General features: G+C 38.2%; 1 protein-coding gene across 21 annotated transcripts in view; it reads left to right on the forward strand.

The window, feature by feature from the left end:
• The window catches only part of DLG2 (discs large MAGUK scaffold protein 2), a 1,074,248-nt gene that overhangs the window by 277,246 nt on the left and 780,980 nt on the right, over positions 1-16,022 (forward strand). Inside the window, exon 1 of one of the 21 annotated variants that reach the window (XM_054072014.1) lies at positions 5,530-6,354. The exons of 19 other annotated variants lie outside the window; for them this stretch is intronic. In XM_054072014.1, coding sequence (XP_053927989.1) covers positions 6,235-6,354 — 120 coding nt within the window. In that variant the 5' untranslated portion in view covers positions 5,530-6,234. Of the gene's footprint in view, positions 1-5,529; positions 6,355-16,022 lie in introns of those variants that run through there. One more of the 21 variants, XM_054072057.1, reaches the window with a different exon arrangement.

Consider the following 16,022-nt stretch of genomic DNA (forward strand, 5'->3'; position numbering starts at 1 on the left):
ATAGACATCATTTTCCCCAAGTTTCATTTTCCTTTAGAACAATCATGATAAAGGATTCTTTAGGGGAAAAACAAGCATAGGTTTCTAATTGTCTAGGCTTTTAACCTTGTCTTGAGCTCTTCATCTATTTGGGCTGAATCACAGGCAGTTTATATAGAAAGGCTGGATCACCTTGTATATTGGCTTCTCTAGGGAACAAAAGTGAAGATATCCCTATATCTTATTTTGCTTTTGTTATTCTGTCTCTCAAATATGCACTTTGCAGACAAGCTTATCCTGATGTACATGTGAATGGGTGTGTACATATAAAAATACAGAATAAATGGGAATCTGTCTGTCTGCATAAACTGTTATCAAAGTGACAATCTTACCCTACAAAGCTGAAAGTATAAAAAACGTCCTGCCTAGATTGCAAGCTTCACCATACATTTGTTTTTCTGGCACTTCAAAACTATAGATGTTAGGTCTTCATGTCTTTCCTGCTAATTTATCCATCGTTATGGCATCTCCCAAAAGTAGCCAAGTTAAAAAACACTCCAAAACTAGCAATTTTACTAAATTAATCTCATTTAGACAAAAGAGGGTACCTTGATCTTCACAGAGACATTCACATAATGAGAATAAGGGACCATCTGCAGCAAAGAATGCATTCCCTTCACAAGAGATTTTGAAGGACTTGTTAGACAAATATTTGCCAAGAACGGTCTATGTATGGTTAATCTTCCCTAAGCAAGGAAGACAGACTAGATAATCTCCTAGGATTCCTGGCTGCCACGGCCTTTAACTTTACTGGGATGGAATTAACTTTTCAAAGGTGGTATCAGGAGAATGCATGTGAAGAAGAAAGGCAGCTGTCTTCTCAGAGTCACAAAATGAAACACACATTGTGAAGACATTTTAGTTATCAATTTGAGTAAAATTCAGGAAATTCAGCTGAGGATCTTCAGAGCTGAGAAAGTCTTTACAGCCTAAGTGTGTCAATGAAGGCTATAGTGAAGTTATACCTTCTACATCAGTTTGATAGGTTGAGTTGTTAAAAGTCTTGATCTACAGGGTATAAATACAGCAAAGGGAAAAAGGGACTCTGAGTAGCTCAAATGCTTTGTGAAACTTAATCCAATTTCTTCTTTCTGGGCTTCTGTTCCTTTTTTTTTTTAGTGTTATTTTTTATGGTCATTGGGAGCAATAAGGAGGCCTTTCCTGAGAAATTCACAGTTCATAGAGAACACTCACAGGATCAGGCCATTTTTCACTTTTAATTATTATTACTATTTGGCCATATAATTTCTTTAAATTTGTTTATTATAAATGGTTTTGTGGCTGTTTCAAAACATTAACCACAAGAGCTTGGTTCATAAAATATGTGTATATTTAGTATTGAGAAGGAATGATTTCTAAGTAAAGTAGGTGTTTTTCTCATATATCTGATCAAAACCTTCCTCAATACAACCACATGGGAATGAAAGCAGAGAGCTGGGACATTAGGAAGGAAAGTATTCAATGGTCAGAAAGCAGACAGTTATATTAACAATACAGGAAAAAAAAAACCAGAAAACTTTCAGGAAAAATCCTGGCTTAAGTTAAATCAGCCCAAGGGAAGGTCTTTGCTGTTTACTGGCCTGGAAATGAAGAAGAATATTTGACACAGCAACTTTTGCATCAGAATGCCAGGATGCCAGAGAGATGTTTACAATACTGGAGATGAGAGTTTGTAAATAATCTATTCAGCTTTTTTCTTTCTCTTTCTGGACATTTTAAAATTTGCTGAGTTCAAGCTGCTGGTTTAGGTCCTCTGTCTGTTATGTTTTAGAAGTCTTTGCTGTAATGGAAATCCTAAGCAAGCCTTCTTGCCAATTGTGCCTTTTGTTCCACATTTTTCTTTCTGTAGTTGTTTCCAGATGCCCCATAGACTGAGTCAACCCTTCAGGAGCCAACGTTTTCTGTCCAGAAACTGTAGACACTACAGCACCCAAAAGCTGCAGTCTGTATCAATGCTTCCTGCAATATCCCACCCTCCGACTCGGATATTTTATGTGTAACTATCTTATTGTAGTTGTGAAAAAATAACAGAAATTGGGAAAGGAGTAAAATGATTCCAGTTTAAAGCTCATGTGCTGAAGTCAGAAGCATTTAAGGCAATGTGGGACTAGAGTGCTATATAGATTGTATCACTGCAGTGAGCAAAGACGAGGTGTGATGGAGCATGACTGTAGCCATAGTGCTGTGACTGCACAAGCCAGTACCTCCAACATCACTGCAAAAAGAGGGAAAACTACAGCCCTGGCTGATGAAAGTCAGTGGCATGGATTATCAGTGATGATACCAATAAGAGTTGCATGGCCACACCCTACAGATGGCTTTTCTAACCTCCACCATGACATCTAATTCCCTGAAGACATCTGCTCTTCACTCTTTTGGAGGACAGGAGGGTCGTTTCTCCCTCTGTCTACTCAGAGAGCAATGCATGCTTTTCTTCAGTCCTTTCCCTTCGTTTTCTGGGGTTTTTTTTTCCTAGATCATCTCTACTTTCTTTGTGATCATCAGAAGGTGACCACAAAATTTATCTCATTGCAGCAAGCCTTTTAAAGGCAATCTTTAATTTTTACCCAAAAATGTGGTGCTTAAGTGAGGTAGGGCACATTGCACCGTTGTAGAGCAAACACTGGAAAACGTCACTTTCTTTACTGCATTTTTAGTCTATTGCTTTTATGGTTACTCTCATTTAAAATACCACCCTTTCCACTATGCCAGGGGAAAAAAAAAGCTTGAAAATAGTTAGGTTGCTGAGGATGAAAATATTACTCTCTGTTATGGTTTCATTGTTTCCTTACAAGGTTTTTCTAGTCCTGTCTGCCGGTATAGTGCCATGGCACAGTGGGGATCCTTGACTACAACTTCAGGATACAATGCAAATAGGGCATTTCTACTATTGCTACTATCACTACTACTACTACTACTCACTCCTATTGCTCTTATTCTGAGCAGTGACTGCACTGCTTCTCTCTGCTGCAGTTGTCATAGGAGCTGGTGGGGTGCATGCTGCAGAAAGGCTGTCCCCCTGGTTATCTTCTGAAGCAGACTGTCCTCAGGTCTTCTTGAGATCAAGGTCTTTCACAGAAACCCGTTCCCTCTGCTCTCTTTGAACATCTGTAGTCAGCCAGGGTGTCCTTCCAAGTATTTCCTTCTGCCCTTCCACAGGCAAATAAAGTAACAATGAAATTTCACAGCTCAAGATAGTCAGTGTTTTCTGTCGTCTAAGAATATTCAGGTCACGAGTTGTATGTCTTTTTGAAGAAGGTCTGTAATGCAGCTCTTTTGGACTGCTGTCTCTCTCCTGGTTCTATGCTTAACCTATATTTTTTTTTTTTTAATGGAGTACTTTCTTTTTCTGTGGGGTTCTTCCCTGTGGTTTCTTGTTTAAAAAGGCTCTGAGCTCTTGAAATGTTCTGCTATTTACTGCATGTCTGGGAGAATAAGGCAAGACTTTTTCCTCACTCATTGTTATCAACTCTATGTCAAAGAGTGTAAATATCACCAGTATGTGACGCTTTTGAGTATCTGTTAGTCATAATAAAATATTGTATGTCCTTGATGAGATGCTGCCTTTAAAAATTGTACTGCTGAAATACAAAATGTTTTGTCAGAGGCGAATGAGCCCTGTAGGGATCTGCTTGTGCAGATTACCTGAAGTAGACCCTTATAAATGCGTTAGGTTGGTCTGATATCAAAGTAATACCTTGTTGGCTGATACAGAGGTTTTAATTTTCCAGGAAATTCTCAAATGCCCAAGAGTTACTACAGGAGGCATCCACCACATGGATGTGTCTTCCCTTTTCTCTCTTACGGTGTTACGAGGGTCAGGGTGTGTAATTCCCTAGATAACTTTTCCTCCTAGACACTCAGGAATCATGGGAGGGGGGGGGGGTTCTGAGTGAAGACTCCATTTCTTCTTGTTTCCTGAAATTACTCTGAAGTCTTTTATACAGGTGATTGCTTGGGAATCGTATAGTTACACAGCCCTGCTTTCTTTCTGTGAGATTCGTGTTTTCCCCATCTTAAGTTTGTTTGTCTAAACCCAGAACCGATAACTTTTCAGGATCATGAAGGAGAAAGTTGTTTCAAAGACTGCTGACTGAAACCTTGTGTAATTCCTTTGGCAGAAAGGAGGTTTGAATTTCATTTTCACATGCAGCTACATGCACGCCTGAGCCTTGCCTCGCTGTTCAGGACTATGCATCTATTCATCTTTGCTTTTTGAATTGCATTTCTCTGGTGGATCAGAATTCCCCAAGATCTGTGATATTTTTTCAATTACTAAGAAAGTTAATTTTAATTGTTAATGTACTGTACTGCAAAATAAACCGTCATTCCTTTCCCTTTCTGTTCACTTGAAGAGTGTCAGAAAAATGCATCAACTAATTCTCCCATGCTTTTGCTGAGCAACATGTTACTATGTTTTAGCTTATTTGACGAATATTGCTGCAGCCGAAGTCTGAACTCTCATAGCTCTGGGATATCCCAGCTTTATGAACTATGGCACCTAGACCCCAGTTTAATTACTAACAAAAATTGTGGAATTAGATTTAAGAACAGGGTTCATCTCTTTTGTTCTAGAAGCCATTGCTTGTGCCAAAGAAGGCTGTGATTACTAATTACTTAATTTGCATGACAGATGGATCTGGGGATCAAATTAAGTAGCTGTCTTAGGATACATTGTATGGCAATATCTAGCTTTAAACATGACTGCCTTTTTAGTTCCTAAAAAAAAGGCACAAATAATGACAAGCTAAAAATAGCTGTTCACTTGGAGTTGACGCCAGTTTCTGAGAGCTTGTTTTTAGGAAGATGTTGAAAAAAAACCCTGACGTCTTTTCCTCTTTCTCCTTTCTTCTTCTTAAAATGCACATACTTCTGTTTAAGCTTCTTCACCTCATTGCCCACAGAAAGATACCCAGTGACTTTGATAGGACTTCACTATTTCTGCAGATTTCCAAGGGGGTTTACATAAAGCAATATTTAAAGGAATCCTAAAAGTCACTGCAGATATTTCTATTAAGTTACGCTTATCCTACACAAATTGTTCTGTGCTGATAGAGAAGGAGGTAGTAAAGCCTTTTCCACTCTTTGCCTCCCACTGAATCTGCTGCAGTGAAAAAAAAAATACAAAAGAAGCTCTTTTCTGATTGTATTCCTGAAGACTGCTTCATAATTCAGTATGAATATCAGTGGTTCCCAGTGCCGTAAATAAAGAGTTGGGTCTTTGTGTCTCTGCAGTCTAGTAAACAATCGGTTAATTTGTAGCATCCCAGAGGCTGACAGGAGTGAAAGAAGTGGTTTGATCATATTTTTGTGCTTGTAAATTAAAGCTCTGCCTTCTGGCTAGGTTCTGAATTCCCTCCTTCTGGAAGATATTTGAGCATTTTAAATTCAGAATATGTAGTTACAAATGTGAGGCCACATTTTCTAGGATTTCTCTAGGATTTCTCTGCTTTCATTTTAATTTTCTCTGTGTTTCTTATGCTAGCAAGCAAGAAAACAGTTTGAAAATGATGTCCAGTTTCTGAGCTAGGAGCACAATGCAATTCAGGAGCCTTAGAACTAGTCCACTGCATTTTTGTTAAATGAGAGTGAAGGAGTAGGTGGGACTTTTTATTTAAAAATAGATTAGCACAGGGGACTGAACTTGCATTTGAGGAAATGTTAATAAGCCAACCAGCCATTGTCCTTAATCAGAGACTGTATTTGTAAGTAGAACATGTTGAATCTGTCATGATTTATGACGTTGTCTTTGTTAAAAGGGATGCTGCATCTTTAACAAGAGCAGACAGGAGCAGTGCAGAATCTACAGTAAATTTTTAGAAACGGAAGAGGAACCTTTCTTCATTTTTCCTTGTACAATGTTTGTAAAATATTGAAAAGGAAAATATCAAAGCCAGGGGGAAATATAAGTAACTCGTTGCTTACATTTTCATTCCTCACCTTTCCCCTCTGGGTGAGTTCCCCCTCCTTTTCCCCTCTGAATTTAAAATGCTGGAAGGAAAAACAACTGAGGTCCAAGTTTCAGACGCTGAATTCTCTGCTAATTGAAATTACTGGGCATATTTCTATATATAGTCGATGAAGAGATATGTAGCTTTCACTCAGTGCCTTCAAGACATGTCTTTTTGTAGTCAGAAAAACAGAGATCAATGCATTTTCAAACTGACAGAGGGAACGGATGCTCCTTAGTAGCACATGCTCGGGATCGTGTGTGTACCGTTTGTGCAGAGCAGAGACGCTGAATACTGGTCCATATGCTCCTTGTTTACTGCAATGTTTTTTGCATGTTACTGTGCACTCCGGACTAATGTGAAGGTAAGAGGAGACGAGACAAAAATTTGGCAGGAATGTACATGTAAAACCAGCTGCAGAAAATGTCTACCTTGTGTTGCTGAGTACTTTGGAATTGCTAGCTGAACAGGCATATTATTACAGGTGGTTGTGAAGGCTTTGTTTTATTGTTGTCTGTGTAGCTAAAGCATAGAAGCGTGTTTTAATTTTGCAGCTTAGCGACCTTCAGTTTTTAACTGTTTGCAGTTCAGGTTCTGGGCTTGTATGATATAACAAACATGTTTTGCTCCTGTCCAGGTAGGCCAGAATCAAGATGCCAAAGGCTGTTTGTGCACAGCTACATAGCTTCATATAGAATAAGAATTCCTATACTCTATTTCCCCATGCATCCTCCAAGTGATGCTGCTTGCATGCTTTCTCGTTGATTACTTGTCTGAAAATCGGGGGGTCTTGCTGCTGTTATCTAGGTTGTTTTTTATGCTGATTTGTTTCTAACTTGAAACAAAATGCATACAAACAAATTATAAGCAATGTCCTGAGAAATAAACAAGGGATTATTACTGCAAAATGCTACTGCAAAATGCCAGCTGGCAGCACTTGTCTCACAGTAACTATTAACCAGCGTTCGTCACTCATGTCAACATTTGCTTGCTCTGTTAATTAGTGTCAGAACTTCAATGTAAGTTGCTGGATATATTACTTTCTCTGCAAGTAGGACAATATTAGCAGACAGGATCGTTGCTATTGAATTGAGCTCTAAGCCAAGCTGTGGGCCAGCTGTGGGAATCCAGTTGCATAATTTAAATGAATTACAGTCCTTAGTCAACATATTGGGGAGGTACTTTTGGCGTTCTGGCTTTTTAAAGTTCAAGTGAGTGTGTCTGTCTGGGAAGGGAAGCACTGGCAAATACCAGATAATGACAATTGGAACTGTTTTACCTGGAGAAATAATTGCAAAGGGTATTTTGCTTTCAAACTGCTTTAAGCATGCCTCTGAATTAAAGTGAGTTTTCTGTATTTACACTTGTTTTGATAATAAAGAACTTCATATTCCTTTATTAAGTCAAAATATTTTTTGATATTTGATTTAAAAAGTATTTTGTATTAACACCTCACATACTAAGAGTCTGCTGCTATGTATGTGGTCAAAATCTGTACTGCTGATTACTGTATTGAATTGCTAAGCTTCCACATTTTCTTACTTTCTAATTAACTTTTGCAATCCACTTTCTGTGCCACTTCTGAGAAGGAAGGTGAAAAATATATTTGCTTCCAATGTGTGGATAAAAACCTAAAAAATACAGGGTAAACTTTTAATGCTGCTCTGTCCTCCTAAATTAATCCATTATCCTTTCTTTATGCTTTCCTTATAATATTTTTGGCAGGTTAGTAAATAATATCCACATTATATGCCTTGTGTTCTATGCAGTAAATTGTCAATTAAGAAATTGTTCTTTATTGCTTATTTTGTCTCCCAGCCTGCAGTACTGGGATGAAAGTGTTCTGTTAAAGTGGGTCTGTTGTTCAAAAACGGTTTCTCAGTGTAAATAAGTACAGGGGAAATTTTGGTATAGCTATTTTTACTGTAATTTCCATGAGATACCTTACCAGTAAGTACCATAGCAGCTGTAAGGAATCTCATGTGTTTAACTTTTGGCATGTTTTTATTTCCATCCATAAACACAGCAAAAAGTAAGAGGTTTGTACTAGTCCAAGTCTGACAATTGTTTGGATAAGATAATTTTAATTTATTGAACTTCTTCAGTTGTTAAGTGTCTCTGGAATAATTGTTTTATGTACAGTATCTGTTATTTACATCATGTTATTGTAAGAACATTATCTTCAGTTGCTGTAATTTCATCAAACTCATCCGATTTCAATGTATAATTTGATCACCTGCTTTCCAAGCTGTGCATTGAGGTACAATAATGTGAAAAAGCTGCATAAACTTTGCAAATCCCCTCAGTAACTGCCCAAGTATGGCAGAATCACTTGCACCTTTAGTAATTCCTGTTTTCTTTTTCTGACACGGAAAATAATAAATAGCGGAAGGTATCCCTGCCCATGACGAGAAGGTGGGAGCTGGATGATTTTTAAGGGCCCTTTTGACCCAAACCATTCTATGATTCTATGACTCTGAAATAGGAGTTTATTGAAAGGTGCTCCCCATTCTTGGTCATTCTAAAATATATTACATAGTGTTTCTGCAGAATTCTGTTGCTTTTCACTTGGTTGGCACTAGCATAAGCCACAGCTTTATGGGTGGCCAAAATAAATGAAATACATTACAAAACATCTGTTTCAAGTTTTGTATTTTGCCCCTTTTAAATAGGTGGAAAAAACTTAGTGGTTCTCAAATATTTTAGTCTTTAGGTCATAAGATAGAATTAAACTGTAAGTACAGGCTGTAACAGGAAATAGATTTGCTTGCCCTGGAAAGTGAAAAAGAAAAGCAATTGGATCTGTTTCTGATGGCAGCTGCACTTTATGGCTTTAGAGAAATCAGATTTTTCAAGTTCAAGGTAGGACTCTTTCTTCTTGATTGCCAGTCTACCTGAAACTGCCCATGTGAACTTAGTTGGCATATGTAGACTTGTAAAATAAGATCTACCTCATGCATTCTTAATCAACGCCTATTTTTACAGATGAGTGAGGAATAGTACTGACCATGAACACACACCTGTCTATGTGAATAATTATTCCTTCCTTCCTGAGCAGAAACAGTGTCAGTGGTTAAAAAAGGGAAAAAGCTGTTTGAGAAGTTATGTGCAAAGTACTTTTCTCTGTCAGAGTTTCACTGGACCTACTTTTTAAAAACGAATTAAAAAATTGTTTGAATTAAAAAAAAATAAAAAAAAGAAAGAATAACTATTACTTGCTATTGCTTGTTTACTATTAAAATTCTGTGGTTTTCAATGATCTCTTTCTTGCTGTCTCATGTATGCACTATTTAGTGCCTCTGTGGGAAATATCACAAATGAGCACAGAAGTCGGGGAATTTAAAACTAAAAGAAGTACCTCCAAGATCAGAAGTGTTCTTGTGCAGTGTGCCTGAAAAAAAGTAAACTCCTACTATATGCAGTAGTTAAAGATGTTGTGGTATTTTCAGACTGACTGAGTCTCAGGAGCACGGGCTGACTATGGCAGGGAGCTGCCCGGTGTCAAATGTTAGTAGTTTTAATTGTGCCCGCTGTGTATTGAAAATGCTTTCTGTGTTTATATGCAAAAGAATTTTAGAGGTTGCCATTAAAACCTTTCTGTTCTTGGCTTAGTTGAGTATTTGCAATTCTCTCAGCATTAGCAGTATTTCTCATAAAACTATGTGAAACATTGTAAATATTTAAGTTCCATACTGAACTAAGCTTGAAAAACTTTCATGGACTGCTGTCTTGCTTTTCTTAAAAGTTTGGACTAGTTTTTCCTTCCCTTCCCCTTGATAAACTCTGTGGGTATATCTGACAGATTTTACTGTGACTGCTTCTGGCTGGCAGTTTGAGGGTCTTACTGGGGGCACAGCTGGTTCTTCTGGGAATTTGGATAACAGAGCTGATGTCTTTCATTTGTACTTTAGCATGGGATTTCTTGTGAGCGATGGTCTCTCTCACCTTGAAGCACCTCATTCTCAGAAGCAGTCAGCTCTGGCTTTGAGGTCATCAGAGCTTCATGTGAAGGATTTTTTTTATTATGGATTCAGACCCATACCCTTTGAAGTGCTACAGGCTTCCCAGGAGGTTCAGGGTTACTTCAGCAGGAATTTAAGGCTGTCTTCATGTTAATGGGTACACTTGGCACCTTGAAAAACTGAACTCCTACCTGAACACTGGGTTTATTAAGTGTATTTTTTTTTTGCTCTGACTGCTGACTTTGAGTCAGAGTGGTAGTGTCTAAAGTTTTCTACATACAATCCCCTGTACCTTCTGTGCTTCAACTACAAGAAATATTGGAAGGCACTTTTGATCAGGGAGTGCAGAATTAGGGTGAGGGGGAATGGTTTTAATCTGAAAGAGGGGAGATTTAGATTAGATATTAGGAACAAATTCATTATTGTCAGGATGATGAGGTACTGGAATGGGTTTTCCAGAGAAGTCATGGATGCCCCATCCCTGGAGGTGTTCAAAGCCAGGCTGGATGAGGCTTTGAGCAGCCTGATCTAGTGAGATGTGTCCCTGCCCATGGCAGGGGGGTTGGAACTGGATGAACTTTAAGGTGCCTTCCAATCCAAACCATTGTATGATTCTATAATTATGATAGCGTGTGTCAAATGGTAACCATGAAGTGATTATGGCTGAAATTCTGACCTATGCATTGTTACTTTTGGGGGATCTCAGAGGACCTGCTGGGGTAGGAGTAGAGTACGGCTAGGGCCCAGGGAGGATGCTAGAATCTAACTTCCTTTCATCACTTTGGCCTTCTTTGTTCATCTCCTTGTCCCACGCACATTTCATAAATGTAAGTAATTATTTTAACCTAGCAGTTTCCAATTGCATCATAAATTACAGATTAACCAATAAAGGCAGAAGAATCATAGTAACAAAAAGCAAAATATTTAATTACCAAAAGTCACAAAATGTGACAAATGCCAACTGAGCTGCTGATTTTTGTCTACATTCTTTAAACACAGCTGTAACTCTTCTCCTCTTCTGGTATATCTTAATATGACTACATGGTTAAGCTGTATACATCACATATTTCACTGTCTGTACCAAGAATTATTCTCATCTTCCAAAGGAAAAGAATTTACAAATCTTTCAAACTTGGGTCTGTATTGCCAAAATATGCTCTGCTTTAGTTTTGCGGTGTTCTTTGCAAATGGGGGATGGTGTGAATTTAAAGGAATTTGAACTCCCAGTTCTCACAGGCTTCCAGACATGGTCCTTGATGTCTTATGTATATTTTCTTTCTTTAAATGTTCTATCATGTACCATCCTTTAGCATCTCTGTTACATGAAGAACGGTTGAGAAATCACACGAACAGCTTTGATATAGCATTTTAAAAGGAGTAAGCAGGAAAGATTGGTTTCTCACTTTTTAAGATGTAATTAAGAATAGACTCGGGGCTACTTTTTATTTGAGCTTACTTCTTCCTGTAGTTCTGATTGTGTCTGACAGTCTGACTTAGTCATAGCTGCATAGTCATAACCACAATACAAGTGGCAGGTCAAAGTACAGTTCCTCTGCTGTTGTTTCGCTAAGGCGAAATTTATCTTAGTACTAGAAAGCAAACAAAGTTGGTGTGGTATTTCCACTCTGAGAGGTTTGTGGACAAGGAAAAGGATAATATTAAATAGGTTGTGAACACCTAGTTGAGTTTCTGTGGCATATCCAGTCATCTGTTTATGAAATGTTCATCTAGGCTATAAAATAAGCGAGAGCTTGAACTTTGTAAGTGATTTGTTTAACAATTGCGGGATCTAGCCTTGAGAACTAAAAACAGCTGAGCTGTTTGTATTGCTGTCATCCTTTCGTTAAATAAAGATGGAATTTTAGGGAAGATATAATTCATTGCAGAAAGATGTTGGTGATTTCTTGGACCAGCTACAACAAAGAAACCTCTCTCAAAATTACAACAGTAGTAATAACATAGTATTTTTTTTTCTGCTAACTTACTGTATCTGTTATTAAAATATATTGTTACTACTGACTGTCTTGCTTTGCAGGAAGCTAAAATTCTCATCTATGGCTCAGTTTTTGCAATCACACCAGTGATATTAATAGGAGTTCTGGTAAACAGCAGAGCTGAATCCGGTCTCATGCAGTTCAAATAGGAGTTCTATCTGAATAAGTAGTACTTTATTTGAATCCTGAAGATTGATCTTTCCATTTCTGAAATCAAACTTGGTCAGATTTGCAAGCATTTAAAATACCTAAATATGTACTTTACCACTCCACCCACTTGCAAGTGTTGATTTACAATACATGACCGTAACAAGTTATGAATGAAAGTGGTAATTAGAAGAGATTAAGAGCACAGCAACAGCTCTGTTTTTCAAGATATAATAAGGTATGAACTATATTTAAACCTTAGATCAGAATAATATTCTCTTAAAGACCATTGTAAATGTGTGAATAGGTACAGTGATGCTAAAATGGCAAGCACAATATAAGAAATTAAATCTACGACTAAGAATTCTGCACTAAGCAAATATGGACATTATGCTGTGGGAATAAGGGATACTTATCTAAAGTTAGAAGAGTTAGTCACAAAAATTGTGGTTGGAAGATACGGAAGCTAGGCACTATTTTCTTCATTCAGAAATTTCTGGATAGATACTAGTACCAAGAAAAATATTTCAATTCTATTTTGTGCCTTCCATTTTAATGTGGGCTCATTAGAGCTTATCTGATGAGCTATTCTTATCAGACATATATAATTGGCCTTTTTGTTAGAGGAGAATGGAAAAAATCTAGCACTATAAAAGTATTTAAATTTGTTGGGGATTTAGTATGTGCAAGTAACTAGAATATAATATTGTGTCTGTGTGTGACAATTTTATGTTTACTTAAAAATGATAAAAAGTTAAACGCTCTACTGCTAAATCACTGCTGATAGACTTGCCCTAACCACTAAAGATGCCATGGTTTGTGTGATGTTTATGAGATTGCAGATAAATTAGATCAACAGTCCTGCAGCAATGCTGCCTACAAAATATTGAGGAGCATGCAGCAGACCCAGGCAAAAGTAATGTTTTTTTTCTTTGGGAAACACTGTGACTCCTGTCACTCGAATGGGGAGAAGTACAGAAGATCATTAATCAGTGACAGATGGAGTTGATAACATCTTGCCACACTTAACGACTGCCCAACAATCTCTCATGGTTAGTTTTTGTCTACATTCACTTCTAACTTCATCAGTTTTTCCTATCCTATTTGTTCAGTGGCATAAAGATATTCTGTATCTGCGGCTGTGTGGGGTGTTGCATTTTCCAGGGCTGCCCTTCACAGGTATACCTTCTGTTGATGCCACTGCTGGTAGTGGTTTATATATTTTGGACATGCTGAGACATTCTGTTTCTATCCAGGCTCCCTTGTTTTTGTCATGGGGTGGTCCAAAAAAAAATGTAACCAGCAGGTCAAGGGAGGCGATTCTGCCTCTCTACTTTGCTCTCAGGAGACCTCACCTGGAGTCCTCCATTCAGTCTAGAGTCCTCAGCACATGGATCCAGAGGAGGGCTGGAGCATGTCCGCTAAGAGGACAGGCAGAGAGAGTTGGCATTGTCCAACCTAGAGAAGAGAAGGCTCCAGGGACACCTTATAGCAGCCTTCCAGTACTGGAAGGGGTCTACAGGAAAGATGGGGAATTGTTCTTTATCAGGGAGTGTAGGGGCAAGGTGAGTGGTAACTGTTTTAAGTTGAAAGTGGGGAGATTTAGATTAGATATTAGGAAGAAATGTTTTCATGTGAGGGTGGTGAGGCACTGGCACAGGTTGTCCTGAGAAGTCACAGGTACTGCATCCCTGCAGGTGTTCAAGGCCAGGCTGGATGAGGTTTTGAGCAACCTGATCCAGTGGAGGGCATCTCTGCCCTTGGCAGAGGGTGTTGGAATCGGATGTTCTTTAAGATGTCTTCCAATTCAAACAATTCTATGATTCTATGAATGTGTAAAATGCTTCTACCTATTTTTGGAGGGGGGAAGTCCTGCCTCTTTCCTTCCCTGATATTCTTACAGGCAGTGAAAGACAAGGAAAGTGTCTTTTGGAAATAAAGATCCAAAAGAAGGTTCCAAAGTAAGAAATGATATTTTTTTCAGTTGTGCACTTATACCAAAGAAATTAACTGTGGAGCACATTCAGGCAGTCTGCATTCCACCTGTGTCCTCATGCCAAAATAATGAGTGGTAGTGACAGATTAATGACTAATACAGAAGTTATAGAATGAAAAAAAAAATGTTAGAAGCATAGCCATCACTGTTTTCTCAGAGGAGGAGGAGGTGGCTGATTTTCCTCTTTGTATCTACAGACAGATCTGAGTGTTTGAAATAGTATAAATTCTCCTGATAACTGAGTAGCTTCCAGTCTTCTTCTGGAAAGACAAGCAAAACAAAATCCAAATGCCATAAAAACAAATCAAAGAAATCTGGACATGAACATTTTTTGTTTTAGTCTCACTTTAACCAAAGAGGTGAACCTCTCAAATGTCAAATGGGAATCTCTGCAGAAAGTAATTGGAAAGGCTTGCCTGCCTTTGATAGCAGAGAGGCCCAGTAAACCTTAGAAAAGGAGGACTGACTGGAGAAGTAAAACTCGGAAAAGCATTTTTATCCTTGTTGCAGGACAGATGATGAAAAAATGAGAGATATTTCACATGTATTTGCAGATATTTTGGACAGATTTTTCAGCTTGTTCCAGATTTGTTTTCAGAATTTCTGTTTTCATTTGCAAACAAAAACAAGTGGCCAAGTTTTCAAGTTAGACAGAACAATCATAATTAATCTAGTCTGTCCACACAGGCTGTGAAAGCGTGAGGTATTGGAGGAAGGATACATCTCTTGACACCTGCCATACCTTTTAGAGAAACATTCTGTTTTGATTAAATAATTTCTGATGAGGGAGAACTTCTCACGACCTTCACAAATGTATTATTCCAAGATTTAATTATTCTGCTGGAGATGTATGCCATATTTCTAATCTGAATTAATCTAGTCTCAGCTTCCAGCTCTTGGGTTACTTTCAGTTTTTGGCTACATCTTAATCCACTAGACCGATAAGCCCACTGCAAAAGGTTTTCCCCCCATGAATAGCTCTAGACTGCAGTGAAGACATCACCTAATCATCTCTTTCATTAAATAAATAATTTGATCTCCTGGCATCTTTTTCTCCGAAGCGTGACTGCCAGAGTTGTCATCCCTCTCATGAGTTGTCTTTGAGCTCTCTCCAGTTTCACAGTGAGCCTCCTGATGTGTGCATTCTGCATCTCCCCAAGGCCTCAGAGCAGTTGCAGCGCAGTGTAGAAGTAATATCCTGGATCCTGCTAGCGATACCATGTGTATGTCAGGGGTTAAGCTGTCTCCTTTAGCCACACTGATGCACTAGGAGTTCACATGCTGCCCTGTATCTAGCAGGATTGTCATCTGCTTAACAGCAGACCTCTCTGGAAACTGCCCATCAGGAAGGGTTACTTTCTCTGTTCCCAGGGTTAGGTCTTTATTGCTGTTCGTGTTAAAATACATTGATCCATATCAGTGACCTGTCCTCTGCACCATTTACCACGCTACCTTTTTTCTGTCATTGCTAAATCTGGTCAACAGTAAGCGACTGATCAGCAGTCAAAAAGCTTAAGGCCAGGGCCAGCCCCTGAGGATCCTGCTGGACACAGTTGATCAACTGTCCTGTTTGTAATTACATTCCGAATCTTGTCAGTTAGACGCTTTTTAATCCATTTAATATGTGCCATTTTGATTTTGTTTTGAATAAAATGTCATGCAATGCCATGTCAAATTATTTACAGAAGTCTAAGTATATTATATCAATATTGTTACCATTGTCAGCCAAATTTGTAATCCCATCTGAAAAAGATAGCATGTTAGCTTGAAAGGATATGTTTTCCATTAACCTGGCATTATGTGTATTTCACTGTTATGGAAATGAATATATATTTTATCAGCAAATCCATGTTAAGTGCTTTTGAAAAAAAATAGCCATAACTAGCACAAAAGAAATCAGTAGGAATTAATCTCTTTAAACCCAGACCTTGTT

This window comes from Cuculus canorus, chromosome 1 (genome assembly GCF_017976375.1).
Source record: "Cuculus canorus isolate bCucCan1 chromosome 1, bCucCan1.pri, whole genome shotgun sequence".
NCBI classification, from domain to species: Eukaryota; Metazoa; Chordata; class Aves; order Cuculiformes; family Cuculidae; genus Cuculus; species Cuculus canorus.